The sequence below is a fragment of the Myodes glareolus genome, chromosome 20 (assembly GCF_982192425.1).
Source record: "Myodes glareolus chromosome 20, mMyoGla1.1, whole genome shotgun sequence".
In the NCBI taxonomy this organism is placed as follows: domain Eukaryota; kingdom Metazoa; phylum Chordata; class Mammalia; order Rodentia; family Cricetidae; genus Myodes; species Myodes glareolus.
In genome coordinates this window covers 23647360-23670455 of record NC_142045.1, presented here as the reverse complement: position 1 = coordinate 23670455, position 23096 = coordinate 23647360, and the positions used below count along the sequence as shown (strand labels likewise).

The window sequence follows — 23096 nt, the reverse complement described above, 5'->3', positions numbered from 1 at the left end:
AATCTCAGCTTTAAGCAATGGCACAGATCTGGATATCCCCAGAACTCACATAGAACATCCGCTTGAGTCGGAGCTGCAGACTAATCTTGTCAGACACTGAAACAGCCAAGAGAGGGGCAGCATGGCTGTGGAAAACTGTAACCCCAGTCTCAGCACTGGAGAAGCAGAGGGAAGTGGATCTCTCCAAGTTCAAGGTGAGACTCTAATAACCCCTAACAAAGATGAGGAAACAAAAACAGGAACTCTTACTGCTGGTGGAAATGCAGTAACCTCCTGGGAAGGCCGTTTGGCAGTTTCTGACTGAACTAAACATCCCTACCACAATTACAGGCTTTGGGTTTTATCCAAGTGAGCTGAAAACATGTCCATTCACACAAAAATGTTATAGCAGCTGTTTCACAATCACAAAGGCTCAGTGAGGGAGTGGATAAGCTAGACACCATCCATTTTTATCTTAAAGTCAAAGGAAAATAATTGCCTTCTACGAACAACTGAAAACTTAAAAAAAGGCTGACTTGGAAGCTACGGCAAAGCATAAGCAAAGAAATATGGAAATATAGTTGACCCTTGAATACCACTGTGTTGGATAGTTTTGTGTCAACTTGACACAAGCTATGGTCGCCTGAAAGAAGGAACTCTCAGTTGAGAAAATGCTACTGTGAGATCCAGCTGTACGGTGTTTTCTTAATTAGTCATTCATGGGGGAGGTTCCAGCCCATTGTGGGTGGTTCCACCCCTGGGCTGGTGGTCCTGGGTTCTAGAAGCAGACTGAGCAAGTCAGTAACCAGCACCCCTCCATGGCCTCTGCTTCAGCTCTTGCCTCCAGGACCTTCGAGTTCCTGTCCTGACTTCCTTCAATGATAGACTACAGTGGAATCATAAGCAAAACAAACCCTTTCCTCCCCAACTTGCTTTCAGTCATGGTGTTTCACTGCAGCAGTAGTGACCCTAACTAACCACCACGGTACAGCCTCTCCAGCTGTAAGTGTGTAAGTTTTAACATTCCCCAGTCCTGGACCACTAGTGGTCCACGAGTTCTGGAAGCAAGCGCAACCAGAAGTGACTACAAGGTTGCTGTAGTATAGCATTCTATATTAGCATGACTCTTCTAGTTTTAGATTTGATGCTTACATTTCGCTATACTTTGAAAATTTAAGTTTTGGTAAATTTTTAACTTTTATAATCAACTGGTACGCATTTTGATAATTATGCACATCTATTTTATACACTGAGATACCTTTTATAAATTTTTCAATAGTTCTAGGACATAAAATGTGCAACCTTTTCAAATCAAATCTTCCTGATGCCCTGGCCCTCCAAGATGTGTCGGTGAATTCATCAAATTCTTCATACCCATGCTGTTCAAGAGTCAACAATACAGGAGGAATGCCTAGAACAAATCCAAAACTCTACTGCACTAAGGCTCTAGGAAATAACTCACCAATCTGTGTGCCCCTTGTTTTCTGAAAGATGCCACTCATTCTATCTGGAAACTAACTTGAAAATTCCTGAAATGAGTCAAATTTAGGACTGAGAAGGTCACAGTGTCCCCTCCCTCAGCAGGACTGGCTGGGCTCCATTCACAATGCACACTGCTTGTGTAATGCTTCCAAAGCACTCGTTCTCACAGTATTCTCAACACCCAGTTTTCTTCTCATGCCCGCCTCTCATGCTTGGTGCCACATTCTCTGGGCACATCGGACCATTTCCAAGGTCAAGAAGCAAGCACTAACTGCATACCTATCTAAAGTGACTAATCTCCCTAGACAGAAATACTTTAGAAACCCTCCTTTGACATGAGGTGTATAAGACAACTAGTCAAAGAAGCAACTGAGCATGTGGAAAAGACGTTCATTGCTAATCATTGAAGTAAAAATGAAATAGAACACTGTTTAAAATCACACCAAAAACCAATGGAAAATATCAAGTACAAACAAGACACCACACAAGCAAAAGTGGTATAGTCACTTGGGGAAAGTTTGGTAGTCTCTTATTAAAGACACACTGTGCCAGGTGGCTGGAGATGACTCAGTCATCTGAGTCAGAAGACTTGAATTCAGTATCCAGCACCCACATGGCAGCTCACAATGCCAGCAATTTCAGCTCCAGAGGATGCAATGCCCTCTTTTGGCCTTCATAGACACCAGCACACATGGGATGCATATAAACTTATATAGGAACATATACATATGAATCAAAATAAAATCTTAAAAAAATACACACTTAACCATCTGATGGAATGATCTTAATTCAGGATATTTACACGGGAAGCGAAAACATGGAACCGTATGACAACTGGCTACACATTTAGAGCAGCTTTATTTATTAACAGCAAAAATGCTGAACATACGTGAAATGTCCATCAAGCCATAAATGGATACAATGACAAAGAGAATACTAACCATTAAAAATCACTAATATGTACAGTAAGTATATATGTTATCTCAATGCTTTATATTAAGTCAAAGAGGCTGGTCATGTAGACTGTGAATCCATTTTTGGAAATCCTAGGAAAGGCAAAACTGATGAAATGCTGATCACTGGGTGCCACAGGGGAAGGGCAATTTTGCCTGTAAAAGCAACAAAGATATTTTAGGTTGATGAGAATGTTCTACCTCAAGACTGTGGTGTGTTAGCTGCATGATTTTATACAGTAGAGACAACATACTGGAGCTAGACTCTTAAATATATAATACCTTAAAGCTTTAAGAAGGTATGGGTATGTATCAAGAACTAACAATGGTAACATGATTTATATTGCTAGATACATCTTCAAATATTCTCCAGTCAAGATAGTTTTAAAAAAAAATCAGAAGAAAAATGCTGTTTAACAAATAAGATTATTACAAATATATAGATATGCCATCATTTACTTAGCTTGGGTGCACTGATATTAAAAGATGAATTTGAAAGTAGATTTTGTTTTACAAATGCAGCAAAATACAGTTTGCAATTAACTGACTTAAAATTATCCAAAGCCTTTTTTTCCAGGTCAGTTAATTAGGAAGGTATCATATGTATGAGCTCAATGCTCTTAAAGTATTTCTCGTGTCTCCTTGTCAGTTTGTTTCAGTGATTTCCCAGCTTGTTCTCTGTTGTATAAAGTGATGAAACACACACAGGTTTTTCTTTTTGATGACCTATTCTTTTTTAAGACCATTCCAGAACAAGTCATTTTGAAGCTTGGAATGCACTTTCCAGTTAGCAACCCCAGTCTGTACACAGCAGTAGCAGAACCTTCAGAGGGATGAGCAACTCAACCCGCCTCCCCCACCAGCTGCTGCAGAGATATCATGGTGCAGGGAGGAGAGGGCAATACCACACTTAATCTTTGTGAACTGCTTACCTGTAAACAGTTCTGAAGCATGCTTCCCTTGCTGTGGAGAAGAAATACTTGCTTGAAACACACCTTGACTTTAGGGGCAAAACTAGCATGTATCTGTTACACCACTGTCACTCTAAGAGTTCAGGGGCAGACTTAATTTTGGTGAGACAATCCAAAAGAACAAATTCAGGACGGAGTACATTCAAATCTTCGCACATAGTGCCAGGTGACATACACTCAAGACATGGGAGGAGTAGCTGGACCAGTGCAGTCAGCAAATCCATAACCATACGCCTGGTCATCTCACTACTTATGAGAGAAATAAGACCACACTTGATTATCTTACAATGAGAAAACCAACATCACTAAGCTAGAGTTAAGAACTCAAACAAGAAACCAGGAAGGGAGTCAAAATAGTTAAGAACCAACAGTTCTACCAAGCCTGAAAACAGCCATGTTTTGTCACACTCCTCCAAGAGTGTAAGAAGCATAAGAATGTGTATTATACGCTGGGGATGTGGCTCAGTTACCCAGCACACTTTTGTCTAGCATGTGTGAAGCCTTTGGCTCAATCATCTCCAGGATCCTCGGTACAAAATATAAATGGTAAAAAAGATTATTTAATGTTAAAAATATTGCATGGACAAATAATAAACAAAGATTGTGTGAGGTCTATATGCATCAGACACTAGTCTGTGGTCCTTTACACATATTAGCATGTTTAATCCTCACAAACTTTACCTGTCCCTCAGACAAGGACAGACCCTCTACCACCACATCCATATGTGCTCAGGACAGTAAGGTGGTTAAGAACACTTGAAAAAGTTAACAAACAAAAATAACAACCAAGTGAGATAAGTGATAGGTAATTTCTAGAAAATGAACCAAGAAGTTAGCTGAGATTTACACATTGTACATTTTATTAAATACTGGGCTTTATTACAACAAACTTACTTGTAATAGAAGTTGATTTAAAAAAAGTGGTTGTATTCAAATTCTTCACTACACACTGTTTTTTTGCCAAACATACTACTTTTACTGTCTCTAGACAGTCACTATGGGACAGAAAATTAATTTTGCATAATGGCATAAAGGAATTTCTCAATGTTACAACACTTAATATATGGAAGAATTCTCCCAAAGTGTGGACATATCTACAATAGAGTATATGATCAGAGAGCATACAGCTTTTCCCAGTGTCTCTATAGGAGCTAGATGACACTGTTTAATCATGCACATTAACTCTTTACTACCCACCGAAAGTTTCTATCTTACACGCAAAAGTGATTCATAACCCAAGGCTTCGCATTTTCCCAAAAACTAAAAAAAGAAAAAAAAAAGAGAGAAAGAGAGAGAACCATGGACATCAGGTGAGTTTTAGGCCTTCACAGAAAGCTGTCAGCTGTAATATCCCTCCTGTGACCGTGGTGTCAAGTTCCTTGGAGTGGCCTTTTCCTGTGTTTTGATCAAGTCTAGAATAGCTGACAGCACGGCACAGTCTCTGGACTTAGTGTCGTCCCAGTCCACAGGGTGAGGGTGTTCAATCTTCTCTTGCAGAAGGATATCCAGTTCCTTTCTTAGCCCCTAAGGTTGAAGAAAGCAGATATGCTCATCAGGGAAGACGGATTTTTAGATGTCAAAGACAAATATGACTTTTGTGGTGACACGGATTTTCATAAACTATTAGAAAGAAGGGCAAAATATCTATAGAGCAACCAACTAAGAGTATCGTTAAAAGATTCAAACATCTCCAAAAGACTTTGGAAGAGTTTATTACTGTATCAAAAATAATTTGGAAAACTGTAATCAGTCAACACTGGCTCTCTTGCAATAGAACAAGAAACTTTCCTTTTAGAAACATTTATTTATCTTGGGGACCATGATGTGTGCCATGGACTGCGTGTGGAGGTCAGAGAAAACTTCTACCATGTGTACTCCAAACATGCAAGTCACTGGGTCTTCAGGCTCGGCCGCAAGCCGCTTTACATGCTGAGCTATCTGGTGGTCCCCAAGAGCACATACTCATTTGCCTACAAACTTACAGACAATCATTAATACTAGTTACCTTCACAAGGTGGGCAATTCTTTCTGGAGACTGAAACACAATCCATTCATCTACAGCAATAACTTCCTGACCATTGTCTTTCTGGATGGAAATATCTCCCCCAAAGAACAGCAGGCAGTATGGTGAAACTTCTGTACAGTCGTACAAGTAAATCTGTGAAGTGCGTTAACATAAGCAAGTGCATGAGGGAGGAGGATCGGACTCCAACCACAGCAATTCAACATTCCAGACACTGATGGTTTCCTTCTAAAACAGGTATTAACCTGCTAAGGTGATTCTGAAGAAATAACATTTTAAATAAACCATTCTTAGTTCCTTGAGGTTTTACAGTTTTGTTCTAAAGCATATGATTTCCCTTGAACATCTTCTGAATGCCAAAACTAATGAACACAAATAAAGCCTAGAGTACTTTATTTGTATATCAACATATAAAAAGTAGAATCTCACTTTCTATTTTGACCACTACTAAGCTTATTAACTTATTACACAGAAAGATAAATTGTCATGCCAACAAATCTTTATAGTGCAAACTCCTGACAGCGCTTCTTGAAAGTAATGTACAAAAGTACATTACTCATAGAAATAAAGCTGCATTGTATCTCAGAAAAAAATCTAATTTTAAAGCATAAAGTACAACACCGACATTCAGATTGTGCTCCGTGTGCACTTACACTGCTTGTCCTCATCTTCAGGTGATAGATAAGCCAGTTATAGTGGAAGTCTGTCTGCTCCACATTGACAGACTTAGGATGAATGGACACCAGACCGTCAGACTTTGTGTGAACTTTTACCCTTTAAAAAAGTTAGAATACAGTTCATAAGTATCTTAAGGGATTTCTCCCTTATTACTATAAAGTATTACTTTAAAAAAATAATAGGCAGCTTAATACAAATTAAAAGAAGCGATCTTAAAAAAATACCACACGTGAGTTTAGTACATGTCTGCTATATATAATCTCAAAATCAGATTTTGAGGAAAATACCATCTGATTAAGGACAGGTCAAAGCACATGAGCAAAATATGATTCTTCTACATCCTAACAACAAATCCACTCACAGTTTTAATAACTGAACACAGCAGACAGGTGAGAGACTCTAACTGAATGGCGTTAGTACACAGTGCACAATGAAGGATGAAGAAGTAAGCACGTGAAATGAGTGGGAGGGAGTCTATCTAAGAGTCTGGATTTCACCATGGCCACCGTCCACAGCCAATACAGCTCCTGTGAAATAACCAACTAAAAACGTACATCGGTTAACTGTGTTCCCAGAAAAGCACAATATTAAAAATGAAAATTTGTTGAAAAGAGACTTAGCAGAATCTGATTTTTGTAATTTCCTTTAGATTTATTTTTTGTGTATGAGTGTTTTGCCTGCACGTATATATATTATGTCCACAAGGGCCAGAAGAGGGCACTGGATCCCCTAAGACTGGAGTTACAGACAGTTGGGAGTGGCCATGTGCGTGTTGGGAATAGAACTTGAGTCTCATGGAATAGCTGTGTTCTTATCTTCAGGACCTTTAAAATGTTTTCATATGCCTTTCATCACTCTAAATGCATTTTTGGCACATTACTTTTTGAATTCTTAGGGGCTTTCTTTTTATTACAGTGATTTGTGTGGGGAAGGAGCGCGTGTGTGACAGTGAGGTGACAGATAGGACCATTCTCTCCCTTTGCCGTGTTAGTTAATTGTGGATTATTTTAAGATGTGTGACATTTGTTTTAAGCATTTTAAGATGCTGTGGAACATCTGTTGAATGATGCAAAGATGTGTTGCATTCTTTCATGTTATACTAGTTTAACTCTGTGAAGCTCTGCTATTTTTTCTGTCTGAAACATCTGAATGGTCTAATAAAGAGCTTAATGGCCAATAGTTTGGCAGGAAAGAAAACGCAGGAATGGCAGGTGGAAAGAAAAAACAAGAGGAGAAACTTGGGAAGAAAAGATCAGGAGGGAGAAAGAGCAAGAAAAGGAGGAGAGGTGGGAATCAGGGGCCAGTCACCAGCTACACAGCCAGTAACAGAGTAAAAAAGAGAGAGAGAGAGAGATACAGAAATAGAAAAGGGTAAAGGCCCAGAGGCAAAAGATAGATGAGATAATTTAAGAGTTGGCTAGAAATAAGCCAAGCAAAGGCCAGGCATTCTTAAGTAAGAGTAAGCTTCTGTGTATTTATTTGGTAGATGGGTGGTGGGCTTCCCCAAAGAGTAAACAGTGTAAAAAGCAACCAACTACAGAGGTGGGATGTTGTCAGGCTTGGCAAAAAGTGCCTGCCTACTAAGCCATCAAAATCACAAATCAGGGTTATGATTTATTCAGAATAAAAACATCAATTATTTTCTCTCAGTGAACTTAATGTCATTCTGCACCCCTGTATCATCAGAGTAGGAGTTAGCAAATTTCTGCACAGAGCAGATGTGCATTAGGATTTGGTGGCCTTAGCAACCAACTCCTAGTGAAGCATGAAAGCAGACAACATACAAATAAGTCGGCATGACTGCATCCCAGTAAAATACTATTTAAGAAAACTTGTGACCTATATAATTTGGTGAATGCCCCAGAACCAGTTGAACAAGTACAATAATCTAAAGGAAACTGTCCTTTTTTCACTAAGCTCTCCCAAGATGATAGGAGATAATAAAACGCTTGTGCTTTCAAGCTTCCCTATTAAAGTATCAGCAAAGTTAGATATAGAAATCTAGCAAACTACTGCTGTATAAGGATGTGGAAGCTGGGTGTGGTAGCTCACAAGGGTAACCCTCAAACGGGTGCCTGTAGGAGGAGGAACGTGAGTTGTGGGCTAACAAAGCCTATAATGGAAAACCCTGCCTCAAAACAAAATAAGAAAAAAATTACAAAAATCCAAATAAACCTAGGTCATTTACAATATAGATAATTTAGTCACAGAATAATTTAGCTAGATGATTAAAATTCATCTGCTTGCCCATAGGCCTGAAACTTAACCTATTCTTAGTTTGGTGGAGTTCTGTGTCAATTACAGAATGCCCTATGGTCTATTATATACCTGGTCTCAAGCTAAGAAACAGAAAGATCTCCTCTAGTTATGCTGCTGTTACATGTTCCTGGGGGTGGGGCACGACATGGACCACAATTTGAGAATCACAGCTCTAGAACAGTATCCTAATGATGGTCATTTTTGGCAGTTTGTATTTTTATTTTTATAATCACAAGATACCCCAGAATTTTCATTTGTATTAATACTAATATTTTACATATTTACTACATAATTTTAAGCCATAATTTCACCACTACTACTAGACGTGTGCCTATTCTATTTGCTATACACGTTAAAAAGTATTTGTAATCAATTCCTTGGGATAAAGCAAAATTAAAATCAGAATTGAACCAATGAACTGAGCTAGTGAGACTTCACTGAATACTTTCCAAGGGGTGACAATTCAGTGCCCTTGGCCTTCTCTGGCTCTCGGTACCATCACTAGAGCAAACTGTGAAGCAGAAAAATTCTTCACTGTTATCTCCAGCTGGAACGAAGGCTATGCAGAAATTGATTCCACTTCTCCAAAAAGTGAAATTACAATTTTATTCAAAAATCTGTAACAAAACATCTTTTTTAAACAAGGATAAGGAAAATATATACATATAAAACAAAATCTATTCTAGCCAATTTCTCGTCAGGCATTGCTTCTCACACTGCTCAGTCAGCCTTGGGTGTTTACAGAAGGTCTACGTTCTTAATCTGTTATGTGAATGGGTGGTCAGACGAGTAACTAATCTGTGTGTGAGGACAGTTCCCTATGCTCAATAATTCCCACACATCTACGTTATCAGACATGCACAGAATCCAGCAACCAGGAGTGAGAATACATTTCTACATCCAAAGACGAAGAAAGAGCTTGTAAACAGTTCACAACAATCTTCAATGCTTACATTTTTCTTTTTTTACCCAAATTTAGTCGGATTTTAGCAACTTTGGGATATAAACCGGCACAGATGACAGCTTTAATTATCTTCTCATTATCTATTGGGAGTAGGAAAGTAGAGGGAGGGAAAAAAAGGAAAATACTGAGACCATTAAAGGTAAGTGATTTACATTGGTGTGTGTGTGTGTCGATCCTTTGCTTTGCTTTACCTGAATTTATATTAGCTTTAGGATCTTTGGGACTTCTACTGCTTACAAATCCAGCTCCAAGAAGATGCTCAGCAAACTGTCCCTTCATGTTGTGCAGCATCTAGAAGGTAATGGAACAAACAGCTAGAACTCCTCACACACAGTCGATAAATCACACTCACCTCAATTTAGCTTTTAACTTCTACTTTACAAAAACACTGGTACAAAAATGTGATACATTTAAGACAACATTTAGTTGTTGTTTTGTTGTTGTTGTTTGGTTTTTCAAGACAGGCTTTCTCAGTAGCTATGGAGCCTGTCCTGGAACTAGCTCATGTAGACCAGGCTGGCCTCGAACTCACAGAGATCCGCCTGCCTTTGCCTCTGGAGTGCTGGGATTAAAGGCATGCACCACCACCGCCTGGCAACAACATTTAGGTTTAATTACACGTGTGTTTTTTTCATGTGCATTCAGGTGCCTGTAGAAGCCTGAAGGCTTCAGACCGCCACCAGCTGGCAGTACAGGCAGTTAAGAGCCACCAGATGCATGTGCTGGGAAACAACCTGGAACCCTCTGCCGCAAGAGCTTTTAACTGCCGAGCTATCTGTCTCTCCAGCTCAGCTCTTCACTGTGACCATTTAGTGAGGGAACTGGAAAACCAAGAAATAAGTTTCTGTAAATAAATTTTACTATAACACAACTACATTCTACTGTCTATTCTTTGTGATTGCTTTTGTACTCTAATAACAGAGATAAATGTTTTTTAAGATACTAGCTTGTTAAGATTAAATTTATTATTTGGTGGTGGTGGGGAACAAAAACTACATGATGTAAGGGGGGAAAAACATTAAGGTTTAAAGAATTAATCCATTTTGCAAGACTCGTAAGTTTTGGAATTGCCCTTTACTCTTTTTTTAAAAAAACAAGCAGAAACAATAACAAAAGAATTCAAACAATTACCAAGATTAACTACTGTTAGCCTACTGCACAGGAGAGATTTTCTTAAGAGAAACCATGAGTCAAGCAGAAATGAAAGATGGCTCAGTACAGTGAAAGAAAAATGTTGCCCATCTCAGTTATCTTCATAATCATTAATACTGCAGACACTTACTATGCATACACATCAAAAGAAGAGTAAGAAGTGTAGCTTAAGATGAGATCTGTTGTATTGTTCCTTACTGTTGTTTATTGGATTTTTGAAGCAGAATTATATAGCATATAGCCCAGTTGGTCTCACACTATGACGCCGAGGCTACCCTGAATTCCTGCTGCTCTCCCTGTCTTCACCTCCTGAGCGCTAGGATTACAGGTATATTGTACCACTTCCACCTTGAGATGAGCCTTTCAATTAGAAGGCTTTTTTTTCCCCGCCAATCATTATGATACAAATCTATAATCCAAGTCACTTAGGAGGCTGAGAGAGAAGAACTGGGAGCCCCAGGCCAGCCTGGGCTGCAAGCAAGACCATCCCCTTAACAAGTTTTTATAAAGAGAAACTAACTTTAGTTCAAATAAAATAAGTTCCACAGAAATGAAATTTAATGGTCTAGATCAATCTGCTTTCAAAACCACAGAAATGTTTTCTAAGGAATTCCTTCAAGTTTAACAAAGATTATAATACATACAACTGGTTACAAAAAAGTCTTTATTTTGACAAAAGGTATAAATTGGTTTCCCTGTGTAATTCTTCTAAATGAGTCTGACAAGTACATCCTTGTGGTCATTATAGCATTATAATTTTAGGGAAATCATCTTATACAGTCCTCACTGTGAAGTTCCCTCACTACCGTGTGTTCCTTTTGTATCTAAACAGTTCAGCACGCACTGTCAATCATGGGACATGTAATCTCCCCCACCGAAACTTTCCCTGGTTCCCTGTCTGTCAGCGGCTGTTTTCAGGAACTCAGAGAAGAACATTTTTGAGTGCTCACCCTTGTCATACACTTGACAGATCTCAACCGGACATGCTATTCTCACAGATGACTTGAATTTAGCCATCTTTCCACAATATAGTGCATTTTGTTTTTCCATTTCAGGGAACAGTCAAGAAAAAGTGCCCGGGCAAGTTTCCACTGCACACGATTCTTATGCAGTGATACTCAGTGCACTGATGGATCACTCTTATCCTTAACTTTCATTTATCACTTGAATTTTGTGACTTTCAGCTGCATATCCTGAATGCCTAAAGCTTCCCTTTATGCCAATAATTTTCTTTCTTAGGAGTCTGTTTTGTAGCGCTCTTTGGTCTTCAATCTGGCTACTTGAACCAGATCCCAACCCCAGGCCCCTTGAAAATTCACTCTTATTGCCTTATTTTCTTCCCTTTGTTACTGAATGTATAGTCTTTCCAGGAACGCTATCCTATGATAGAGTTATTAAGGTATTTCTCTTGAAATACCCTATGTCTTTTGTAATTTTTGGCTGTAGTATCTTTCTGAGTCGTTGTATCACTTTTCACTCTATTGATGACTGGGACTTTTTACTAGAATGTCAATTTCCTGACAGGCACCCATACTTAATTTTACTACAGATATAACTGGACAAATGCCTACACAAATACTAATCTAGTATATATGATTAGTGCAAATCTTTCAGCGTTACCTGCAGTGTGTTTGAAGACAAAAAATATTCCCAACAGTAGTCTTTTTCATATCTGAAACCACGTCGCTTAGCTTCTTCCCAACCCTATGACAAAGAAAGGAAGAAACTCACTTTCATGGTTCTACACTGTTATAAGAAGGCCACTTGTTCGTTTCCCAGCTGCCCAGACTCCCGAAATAATCACACAGAAACTGTATTAGTTAAATTAGCTCTAGCTTCTTATTTGCTAACTCTTACATCTTGATTTAACCCATCTCCATTAATCTGTGCATCACCACAAGGTCGTGGTCTACCAGCCAAGTTTTAGCACATCTGTCTCTGGCAGTGGCTCCATGTCTTCTCTTTGACTCGACCTCCCTCCTCCCAGCATTAATGGCTATCACAGCATACAGAGGGGAACCCCATATCAGCACACCAGTTTCCATCTTTATTTTACTAACAGTTTATTCACTGGTGTCCCATATTCTCTGCAAAGATGTCAAAGACTTTTAAACTCAGGACAAAAAAACCCTAAGCTCCTTATGATTCTTGTACCTACCATTGCTAATGACGTTCAAAATAGTGTAAGTTATACTAACATACTGTGTATTTTTCACAAAATCTTTCCACTGTGTATCAAGTATTCATCAAAAAAGAATATTAGTAAATAAATTTCAATGTTATCATACATTTTCAATTTAAAAAACATGATTTTCTTAAGTAGAATAATAAAAGGCAGGCTGGAGAGATGGTTCAGCAATTAAGAGCACAGAACTGAACATGGAAGACAGTCATACACTAATATGAAGGGTAAACTCTCACGGGTCCTCAACCCTAGACAAAGAACTACAGGTAACTAAGAAATGCTCAGATTGGGAGACATAGTCTTCCTCGGTGAAAAGTCCCCAAACTGGTTATCCAATACAAGTGGTCAGCTCTAAAAATCACATATTATATATATATATATATATATATATATATATATATATATATATATATATATACATATATACATACAAGTACCATTTTATGATCTGAGGTTGTATTTACACACACAGAGAGACACACACACACACAATATATGCACGACATGATTTTGATATTCTATCAAAAGGCTGTACTATTGACTCTAAGAGTAGAACATTAGTAGATACACTGTCATGGAGATAAAGACACGAGGAACATTACACATGAAAAACAAGATAATGTGTTCATCTATTTCAGTCTTACGTTTTATATAAGCCTTGCCCCCAAACAAAGATGAATTCTTGTACAACAGAGAAAGTTGTACAGAAACTTATAAAATGTTCGCCAAATTTTAACCATTTCTCAGCAACCGATCCTTGAGATATAAATATGGCCACTTAAAAGTATTATAATACATGCTCTTGAATAATCTAAAACGAAGAACAAGGTTTTTTTCTTACCTCAAATGCATTTACAACTGTCAGGTGATCACTTCTAGTCTCCTTTGCCAACTCCTTTCTTCTTGCATCGGCAATCTTTTCTTTTCCCTAAAAATTAATCAGGTGTAGCTTAAATTTGTCTGACACTATAATAATTATGGATATTTTATTGAAAATATAATGAAAAATACATGTGAGCAGTAAATAGTTTTAGCATTAAAAATGCCCAGCCTTTCTTCTGTCTTTCTTACCAATGGAATGACGAAGGGATCTTTAAAGCTGAGACTAGCAGCAATAGTGAGGACTGGATCTAAGCAACAGAATAAAGCTCCAAAAAGAATCATTTTTCCAATATGTGGCTCAACAGGTAATCGGGCTAAATGGACGCCAAGAGGTGTTAATTCTTCTTGCTTATCCAAAGCGCTCTGAAAGACAGAATTTTCTTACAGCAGGCCTAGCAAAGCACAACATTAAAAGCTACTGTAGTTAGCTATAAAACACACAGGGCACTAATCATTCTCTTATGCCCCCAAATGCCCTGGCACTGTCTTAGGTGCCTTCAACAGGGGGAAAATAATAAAAAATAAAAAATTCTGACGTCAGCAAAGGCTAGTGACTTATTCAAATAAACCTAATTAATCTACAACTTGGAAATGTAATGTCAGAAATAAAGAAAATCACATGTGGTAAAGCAGTTATGAAAAAAGAAGTGGGTGGAAAGCAAAGTCCCTAGAGTCTAGTTTAGGTGCTACGATGCAAAAAGAGATAAGGGGCAGACATGGAAATGAGTTCAGTTTCAATTCCCTGGGTAAACTGGTTCAAATGAAGGCAGCTAGAAAAGTATCCTGAATACAACAAGGAAATATAAGGACATGGCTGGAAAATTTACACTGCTATTTTAAGCAGTTTATTTTTTTAAAAGCCTATCTTGGTGCTATAAAATCCAAATTCCTTAAAATTATCCACATGAATAGCTTCCAAACCTGTGACATAAAACATGTCATTGACACCCTCCAACCCAACACTAGCCAATATGACTTTGCAGATAAACAAGTGTTCTTTCTCTACAGAGTGTAGTGCAGTACAGAGAGGTGCTATAAAGCATATGGATATGCTGAGGTAATGAACGTCTAACTGACTCATAACTGAAATCACCACACATAGCTGCAAACAACAGTAGTCAGCACTTTTCTCATCTCTTATGCTTCTCTTACTACTCTGGGCATTAATTCATGGCCATCCTGTACCTCTCAACATGGTCCTATGGAGGAACGACTGTCAATTACAGTCACTTAAGAGTTTCTCAGAACATGAGAACGAAATAACAAATAACATAACTTGTTCTGTGGATATGGTATAATAGTGAACGATCGTTCAAGTATTATTACGGCATCATAGAGATAAAACATTTAAATATATATATAAAATTTGTCTTTATCAAATGTCTATTCTACCATAAAAACACTTAAATATTGACAAGAGAATATCATGGTAACCAGAAAGAGTAGACTAAGTCAACACAGTTCACGGATACATATGAAGACCACTAAAAAAAAAAGTCAAGATTTCATGTAACTTGAAATCAGTCTTGCACATGAACAAAGCACACGGAGTCTTATATCTTAAAAACATAAGAAAAGTGCTATATCAAGTCTGGCAGTGCTGGACTCTGTAGTGATAAAAGCTTTTAAGTAGCTAGTATACACTATAACATGCTAAATCCAAGTTATACTTTTTTAAAAAAGAATCATATTTACCAGTTCCATTAGGTGTTTTATGGAGAGCAATACTGCTTCATTTGATGGTGGATCCATTAATCTACTCAGAAAATAAGCAATTCCACCTAGCCTTAAAATCTGTGGAAACAAATAGTTAAATATGTATCAAAGACATAAAAACATGCACTTAAAAGTTCATATAACACTTTCCAAGAGCAAATTAACTAGTGAGAAAAATTATATAAAAAAATCCCAACAAGTTGACTACTGACTACTTTAGAAACAGGGTTAGTTGAGCACATGTACAGACACAGAAGGCAGAGCACTTGAAGATATAACAGCTACACAGACCTGGTGGCACAGGACTATACCAGTTACTCAGGAGGTTGAGGCAGGATGATCAACATTTTAAGGTCAGACTGAGCCAATTATTGAGACCATCTCAAAAACAAACAAACAAACAAACAAAAAAAACCAGCACGGGGTGTGTGTGTGTGTGTGCGCGCGCGCAAATGCAGTTAGTTCAGTGATATCGGTGATAGAGAGCTTACTTAGCATGAGGCATGGGTTCAATCCTCTGAACCACAAAAATTAAGTAACAGTAGATAACAACCACTGAGTATTATATGTCTAACACTGTCTTAAGAATTTTACACAGGAACTTTATATTAAGTTAAAATATCTGCTCACTAAAGCAGAACAAAGTTTCCAGGTAGGACGTGAGAATCAAAGACAGGTACCCTGATCCTAACATTATCAACTGTTAGAAATCTATTGGAAGGATGTTTAAGTAACTGCCTCATACAAGTAAAAAGAAGTTCATAAAAAGAATCCCTTTTAGTAGGGTCATACTACACTTCATTCTACTAAAAATGTTGAAAACAACAGCATCACCCTCCATTTAGTTTGTTTTTCTCCCATCAAATATACCTTTATTTGCAAACAGAGTTCTTCCAAAGGAGTTCTCAAAATCTCTGGTAGCTGGTAGTCATCTAGAAGACTTGCTCTAAGGCCATTATACAGATGATAACAATGGCCAGGCTGAACTCTTAAACAGAAAAAAGCAATAATAAGAACATGACTTTTAGGATGCCACAGAAAGAACAGGCAGGTAAACCACTATCTTAGCCTGCACTTATTAATTAAAGAACACACTTAAATGTATTCTATAAAGTGAGCTCTCAGACGTTGGAAACTTTTTTATGTTTGCGATTTAGTGATATGACAGAATTCATATACTTCTGAGCAGATTAGTATTTCGGAAGACTCTAGCCCTGTAGAATACAAGTTCTAAAACTTTCAGGTTTTTTTGTTGTTTTTCTTGTTGTTTTGCCTATAGCTACAAAGACTCAATATCTATTATCTAACATTTTTCTGGTGTTATAGACCTAATATTTATCACCTCATAGAAAGTAACCATATTTCCAGAAGGGATCACAGGGTATAGTAGTTTTTGTTTGTTTGTTTGTTTTCTGGTCTCCAAAGAAACTATCAATCTACAGGCTTTGTGAAGCATCAACTTCACAATACAAGAAACCATCTGGAAATTAGGTTAAATAGGGACAATCTATAAAGATTATAGCAAGCAATACAGAGCTTTATAGACTGAGCACACATATATAACAAAGGAATAATATAGGGGCCAATAAAGTTTTCTTTAGCTGTCCTTTTCTAACATGAGTCCATATGTAAGACAGTGACTATTTATTTTTACCTTTTGCGACATCAGCTATGACTGTCACTAACATGACTAAAAGTACAAATCAAAAGGAATCGGTCAGCAAATCTGCATATAAAGGTCAAGACAAATACTGTTCTCATCACTAAACAAATGCTCTTATTTCTATGACTACAAACGGAGAAAAGGTGCTTTCCTTGTTTAGAATCAGTACTGCTTAAAAGGACACTGACTAAGAGCCCCGACTGTGGAGCTGGGCTGCTTGGATTCAGATTCTGTTTCTGCTGTGTATAAAGTACTGGAACTCTGAAGAAGTCATTTAATTTCTCTATACCTCAATTTCCTTATTCTTAAAAAACATAGTTGATAGCTTAGTTATGAGGTAAAAATCAAGCACATAAAGCATTTAGGAGAGGAGCTGGTACTCAATTATTATTAGGTAATGCATACTTTAAGAACAGACACAGAAAAAAAACTGTAAGTAACTAAAACAGGCCATTTATTTTAACTAACTCGACTAGGTTGTCGGAGAAAACATTTCCCAAAAAATATGAACAAAACTATTTTCTTACTTAAAAAATGTGTTGTTGTAACAGGTAGGCGTGGGAAAACGCAAATGCAAAGAGATCCCATCTCACTTCTTCACTTGGTGTTAATGGCTAACACCAAGAAAACAGATGTTAGTGGGAATGTGGGGAAAAGGAGCACTTCGGACCTTCTGGGGGTACCAAGCAAATCAATATGAAGGATTTTCAAAAGACCAGAGAACTAACACATGACACAACTGTGCTGCTCCCTACACACACATACACAAAGGACTCTAAGTCAGCACATAACAAAAGTACTCCAACAGCCTACTGAGGGCTGCTTTAGTCACAATAGCTGAGATACACAATCAGAGTAACTACCCATCAACAGACGAGCTGATAAAGAAAATGTGGCACATACATACACGATAGAATTTTGTTCACTGTAAAGATGAAATTATGATACCTGCAGGAATGTTAAGTCTGTCACTCAGAAAGGCAAGTACCAAACATTCTCCCCTATGCAGAACCTAAATGTAAACTTATATACACATGAACTAGACAGATGATGGTTAGATAGGCTGATAGATGGTCATATGAAAATATAAAAGGGATAAGGAGTGGAAGGAAGAAGTCTAAATGCAGGAGGCATAGGGTACAGAGAAGAGGGGTATGTTACATGGAAGAGGAACTGTTTGAGTAAAGGAAAAGTAAGGGGGAAGTGTAATCACACAACCTTATTATTCTATATGCCAATTAAAAATCAAATACTGACAGCCCCAAAAGTGTTATGAGTTCAATACAGTACACAAGGTAATTCTTCTACTAATACTTCTACATCACAGCAATAAAATGTGCTCAGATTTTTTCCCATGTTCTCAATGGCCTGGACAGCATTTATTTCCCTCTTACCTTCCCGCTCTTCCTTTCCTCTGTTTGGCATTAGCTTTACTAACCCACTCAGCAGACATGGTACTGATGTTGTTCTGCGTGTCAAAGTGTGTCTCTTTAATTTTTCCTCCATCTATTACATAAACCACATCATCTATGGTGATGCTGTTTGGAAAAGAGATACATAAAATATTATAAGTACATCAAGAGGACTATTATACCAAGCATATAGATTTTAAAAATACTTTTTAATTTTACATAAAATATTTTTTTACTGAGTCGAATGGTTTTAGTAGTTCCAATCTCACTACTCTTTTCCCATCTTTCAGTTTTACGGCAGTCAAGCACCCACAGCAGGCAGCATAGCCCATAGTCGCAGGACTTATGCAGTGATTACATCTACAGCCTGATCACCCCACAGCCATCTTCTCAGCATTTCCACCACCTCATGACAGCTCTGAGAGACAGCCCTAAGGGACGCGGGTCTACAGCAGCTTCTAGAAAACAATCTGTTTCAGCAACTGAGCTCTAAGTGTCTCCGATAAAACATTAGAAATGTTTAAGGCTGCATGTAATTAATTATAAAGTAATACTATCCCTAATTGGAGAACAGAAAAAAAAGGACTAAACCTACATCAGCTCCCATGTTTCTTTAGAGTAGTTTTGAAAAACAACTTCTTAAAGGTCTACTTCAAAAAAGAAAACTAAAATCAGTATAACAGCTTTAAAAAGAAAACTGAAGTTTATATTTGATTTTTTAAAAGGATTACAAAGTATCTTATGGAGAACAAAGGTTTAAGTATGCTAATAATGTATGGTTCTCAAAACTTTTATGATCACCAATAGCTGATATTTTAAATAGTTTTTACCTAGTCTCTGCAATGTTGGTAGCAATTACTATTTTCCGAACGCCAGGAGGAGTTTTTTTAAATACCTGTAAGAAAAAAACACATCAAAAGTATACTAATTTCTGACATACTTTTAAAATGTTACTTCTTGAGATATTGTGATCAATTTTAGCATTTCTCTTTATTAAATGACAATGTGTCTTGTTTATAAATCTATCATTAACATACTAATTTTCAACATGAGGAAATCCTCCTTTGGTAAGTTAGCTCCCACAGATGCTATAAATATATCGCAAACAGAGGCACTCTACTTTAACACATCCTTAATGAAAGCTGGTGAGCATAAATTAAAAACAGCTCTTTAATCAAGGACAAGAAATATCAGAGAAACAAGATCTATGAAGCCTCAACACAACTGCCTAAACAAGACCTGATCAAGGACAACATCGATAAACATACATCGAAAGGGGAAAGCCTTGAGGCCTCGACCCTAAAAAGAACTACAGACACCTAAGGAGTGCGGCGAGCAGGAGAAACAGCCTTCCTCAGGGAAGAGCACACCAGCTGACTAACCAATACCAAGTGGGCAGCCCTAAAAATCACATACACATAACCAATATTATACAGACTCAGCAGGTCACATTTATATATTTAAGAATGTGTTTACACACACACACCACCAACAACAACACAGAAACAGGTCATGAATTTGAAAGAGCAGTGTTGTATGTGATGCACAGGAAAGGTGAGAGAAAGGAAAAAGGGTGGGAAAACAATGGAAGTAATGTTTATGTTTCCAAAGATAAACAAAACTCGGTAAGTAGCTGCACAGTTAGCCTCAATCTGAGACAAAAAACAAATTGAAGAACATACCTGTGTCTGGTTTACTGTAGGCATCAATGAATGTAAAGGTATAATAAGAAATTTATCTGAAAATTAAAAAGTAAATTAAATTAAAGCTCCACTAAACATATATGGCACATGTATGAAACAGTACATTTAGCTGTTGGATCACACAGTTCTTATAAATTTGTATTTCTACATATAGTCAGACTAAGCTTTTCGACAATGGGTTTCTGAGGGCTCCAATGAGTTCCAGTTAACATATCTACATTTTCATTTGTTAATCTATTTATTTATTGATAAGTATTTGCTTATCAATCCTTTTCAAGATCAAAATAAGCTTCTTTGCTGTTAACGTGAACGTGAGTGTGTGTCTGTATGCATATGCCATGTGAACGGGTGCCTGTGATGGCCAGAAGACAAACTGAGGTTACAGGCAGTTCTTGATGTGGAGTGGTGGGAACTGAACTCAGACCCTCTGGAAAAGCAGCGAGCATTCTTAACCACTGAGCCATAACTCCAGCCCCTGCCCAAATTCCTAGAATTTCTTTGAGTGGTGGGAGGCAGCTTTCTAAATCATATTCATGAAAGGCCACTAACTCTATCCTATTAATAAAACCTCCAATGAAAGGGGAAATTTGAAGTCCATAAATACCAATATTTTAATTTTAAAGCTCAATCTTACTAAGGAAGTTCAGAGAAATGGTAAAATAATACTCTCATAAAACTAAAAAGCTTCAAAATGTCTGTCCCATCTTCACTTATGACTCAGAACTTATAGAAAACATTCAGTTTCTTAAAGTAAAAAAATCCATCAGGCCTTAGACTCTCAAAATCCTATACTAAGGTAGTCGCCTAAGTAACAACTTCTTCACATACTACACGAACTCAAGTAGCAGTATTGGAATTATAGTATAATACATTTATATAATACCTGATTTAAACATCACTTGTGACATCAAGAGATCATGTAAAGTGCTGATATTGTCCCAGCCTGGTAGAAAGACCAGTATTGCACCATCCTATATAGACAGGAAATCACTATTAAGAGGACCACATAGATAATCACAATAACAATTCTATGCACTTAAATCCTCACTAAAATTAAAGCAGCTCTGAATTTTAGCTACTATTTAAATGAATGCAGATCCCCTTAAGAACTCAGATTTACAATCCAGAGATAATTTGTTTAGTCTTTTCTTTAAATAGGTTAAATGCCTAAAATATGTTATTCTGAGATTTCCTTCCAGTCCACTTTTTAAAAGCACTTAGGAAAGTGAGGTTTTCATGACTTTGATATGTTAATAAAATTAAAAACCGCATTACTTGAAGAAAAACTAAACAAAACTAACCTCTTCTTCCAAAACAATGTATCGAATAAGGGCAGCAATCAAATTCAGATCAACTTTATCATCATCCATCCTTTCCAAAACATCTACGGTACTTGCAGAGTATCTACCAAGATCACACAGAAAGTCATGACATGCTTGGCAAGTTTTCTGTAGCTTAATCAGCTATAAAACCTTAACGTTAAGTCAGTCTGCATATGAACAACCAATCTACAGATAAGAGAAAATTAAAATTACTGGGATAATAAATAAAGTAAGCCAAATTGGCAGTGTTTAGCCGGAATGCGATTCTCTCCTTCAAGTACATTGTTGGTTCAGTTGTTCAGTCACTGTTCTTGCCTAAAGCACACACGTACCTTGTCCGCAGCTCCTTTATATAAGCTGGCCAGCGATCTTTATAGAGTGCCTCCTTCTCCTCTTTTTCTTGTCTATTTACATGACCCTGCATAAAACCTCTCTTGAACTGGGATCTATGTTCTTTTTGTTCTGGAACATATCTAAAATAAAAGAGTATTATGTATCTTCCTACATTTAAAACATTATGGCTTTAAGTATACCTGTTTTTATATTGGAGATTTCAAACTAGATTCTAAAGAATATTGTCACTATATTTTCCAGCAAATATTACCCAACATATTGATTTAAATATTAATACATAAAACTTCACATTTAAGATAAAAAGTATTCCCTATTAAAGCACATAAGATCTATATGCCAGCTCAACAATCTAAGTGAAAAATGATTTCTGAACTACCTTTTATCTTTAAAGTTTGCTCCAAATTACAATTTTTTAATAGAAAGTCCAAAGACCTAATTACAGCTTAAGAGAAGAACTTGGACTCTGAAAGTTTTTTCAAACCAAACTGCGCATAAGATCCCTTGTAACACATATAAAATAAGATTCCTAAATGCATGACTTCAACCCAAGGGTTTCAATTAGTAACTCCAGGAGTATCAGACACGTGCTAGAACTGCAGTTTTGCTGTCACGTGACAGCGAAGGGGAGATGCAGACGTAGTACCTGCATGTGTCAGGTCTAGTGCTATATTGAGTTTTCAAAACAAAAGAGGTACATGTGTCCAAGAATTATTCACTTGCATTGTGAGCTCTGAGAAAGAGGGCAGGAAGAAACAAAGGAAAGCTAAGGCTACTTTAACCCCAAAGGCTCTCAGAATTTAAAGGCTAGCATCTAGATGGAATGGGGAGGGTGAATGGAGTCTAAATTCAGTATCAAAAGAACATCTGTCTCAAACATAAAATAAATGTCTCACATGACATTTAAGTCACAAAATCTATCAGGGAGATGAAAATCCCAAAATGGAACTCATGAAAGAGGTGGCGACACTATAGCCTATGACCTTACAGATGCTAAGAAACAAGGTGAACCCTAAGGAAAAGATACATAGATCCACCTAGAAAGAGGAAATAGACAAGATCGCCTGACAAAATTGGGAGTTTGGGGTGTGGAGGAAAGGGAAGGTGGAAGGGGAAAAGGAGGGGAGAGGAGAACTTGAGGGAACAGGATAGTCAAGATAGGGAAAGGACAGAGACAGAGAGCAAGGAAAAAGGTATTTTGATTGAGGGAGCCATTATAGGGCTAGCAAGAAACCTGGCTCTAGAGAAATTTCCAGGAATCCACAAGGATGACCCCAGCTAAGACCCTAAGCAGTAGAGGAGAGGATGCCCAAAATGGCCTTGCCCTGTAGCCAGATTGATGACTATCGTAAACGTCACCATAGAACCTTCATCAGCAACTGATGGAGACGGGCAGAGACC

General features: G+C 37.5%; 1 protein-coding gene across 1 annotated transcript in view; it reads right to left on the bottom strand.

The window, feature by feature from the left end:
- Nucleotides 1–4222: 4222 nt before the first annotated feature.
- Nucleotides 4223–23096, bottom strand: part of Dhx36 (DEAH-box helicase 36) — a 32298-nt gene continuing 13424 nt past the window's right edge. Inside the window, exons 10-25 of the mRNA XM_085682461.2 lie at nucleotides 21677–21817; nucleotides 21324–21426; nucleotides 20906–20993; nucleotides 20002–20057; nucleotides 19150–19214; nucleotides 18302–18445; nucleotides 16115–16232; nucleotides 15224–15322; nucleotides 13718–13891; nucleotides 13488–13574; nucleotides 12082–12165; nucleotides 9501–9600; nucleotides 9299–9389; nucleotides 6062–6182; nucleotides 5391–5543; nucleotides 4223–4909 (exon numbers count right to left, since the gene is read on the bottom strand). Of these exons, the coding sequence (XP_085538587.1) occupies nucleotides 4724–4909; nucleotides 5391–5543; nucleotides 6062–6182; nucleotides 9299–9389; nucleotides 9501–9600; nucleotides 12082–12165; nucleotides 13488–13574; nucleotides 13718–13891; nucleotides 15224–15322; nucleotides 16115–16232; nucleotides 18302–18445; nucleotides 19150–19214; nucleotides 20002–20057; nucleotides 20906–20993; nucleotides 21324–21426; nucleotides 21677–21817 (1810 nt within the window). The 3' untranslated portion in view covers nucleotides 4223–4723. The remainder of the gene's footprint in view (nucleotides 4910–5390; nucleotides 5544–6061; nucleotides 6183–9298; nucleotides 9390–9500; nucleotides 9601–12081; nucleotides 12166–13487; nucleotides 13575–13717; nucleotides 13892–15223; nucleotides 15323–16114; nucleotides 16233–18301; nucleotides 18446–19149; nucleotides 19215–20001; nucleotides 20058–20905; nucleotides 20994–21323; nucleotides 21427–21676; nucleotides 21818–23096) is intronic.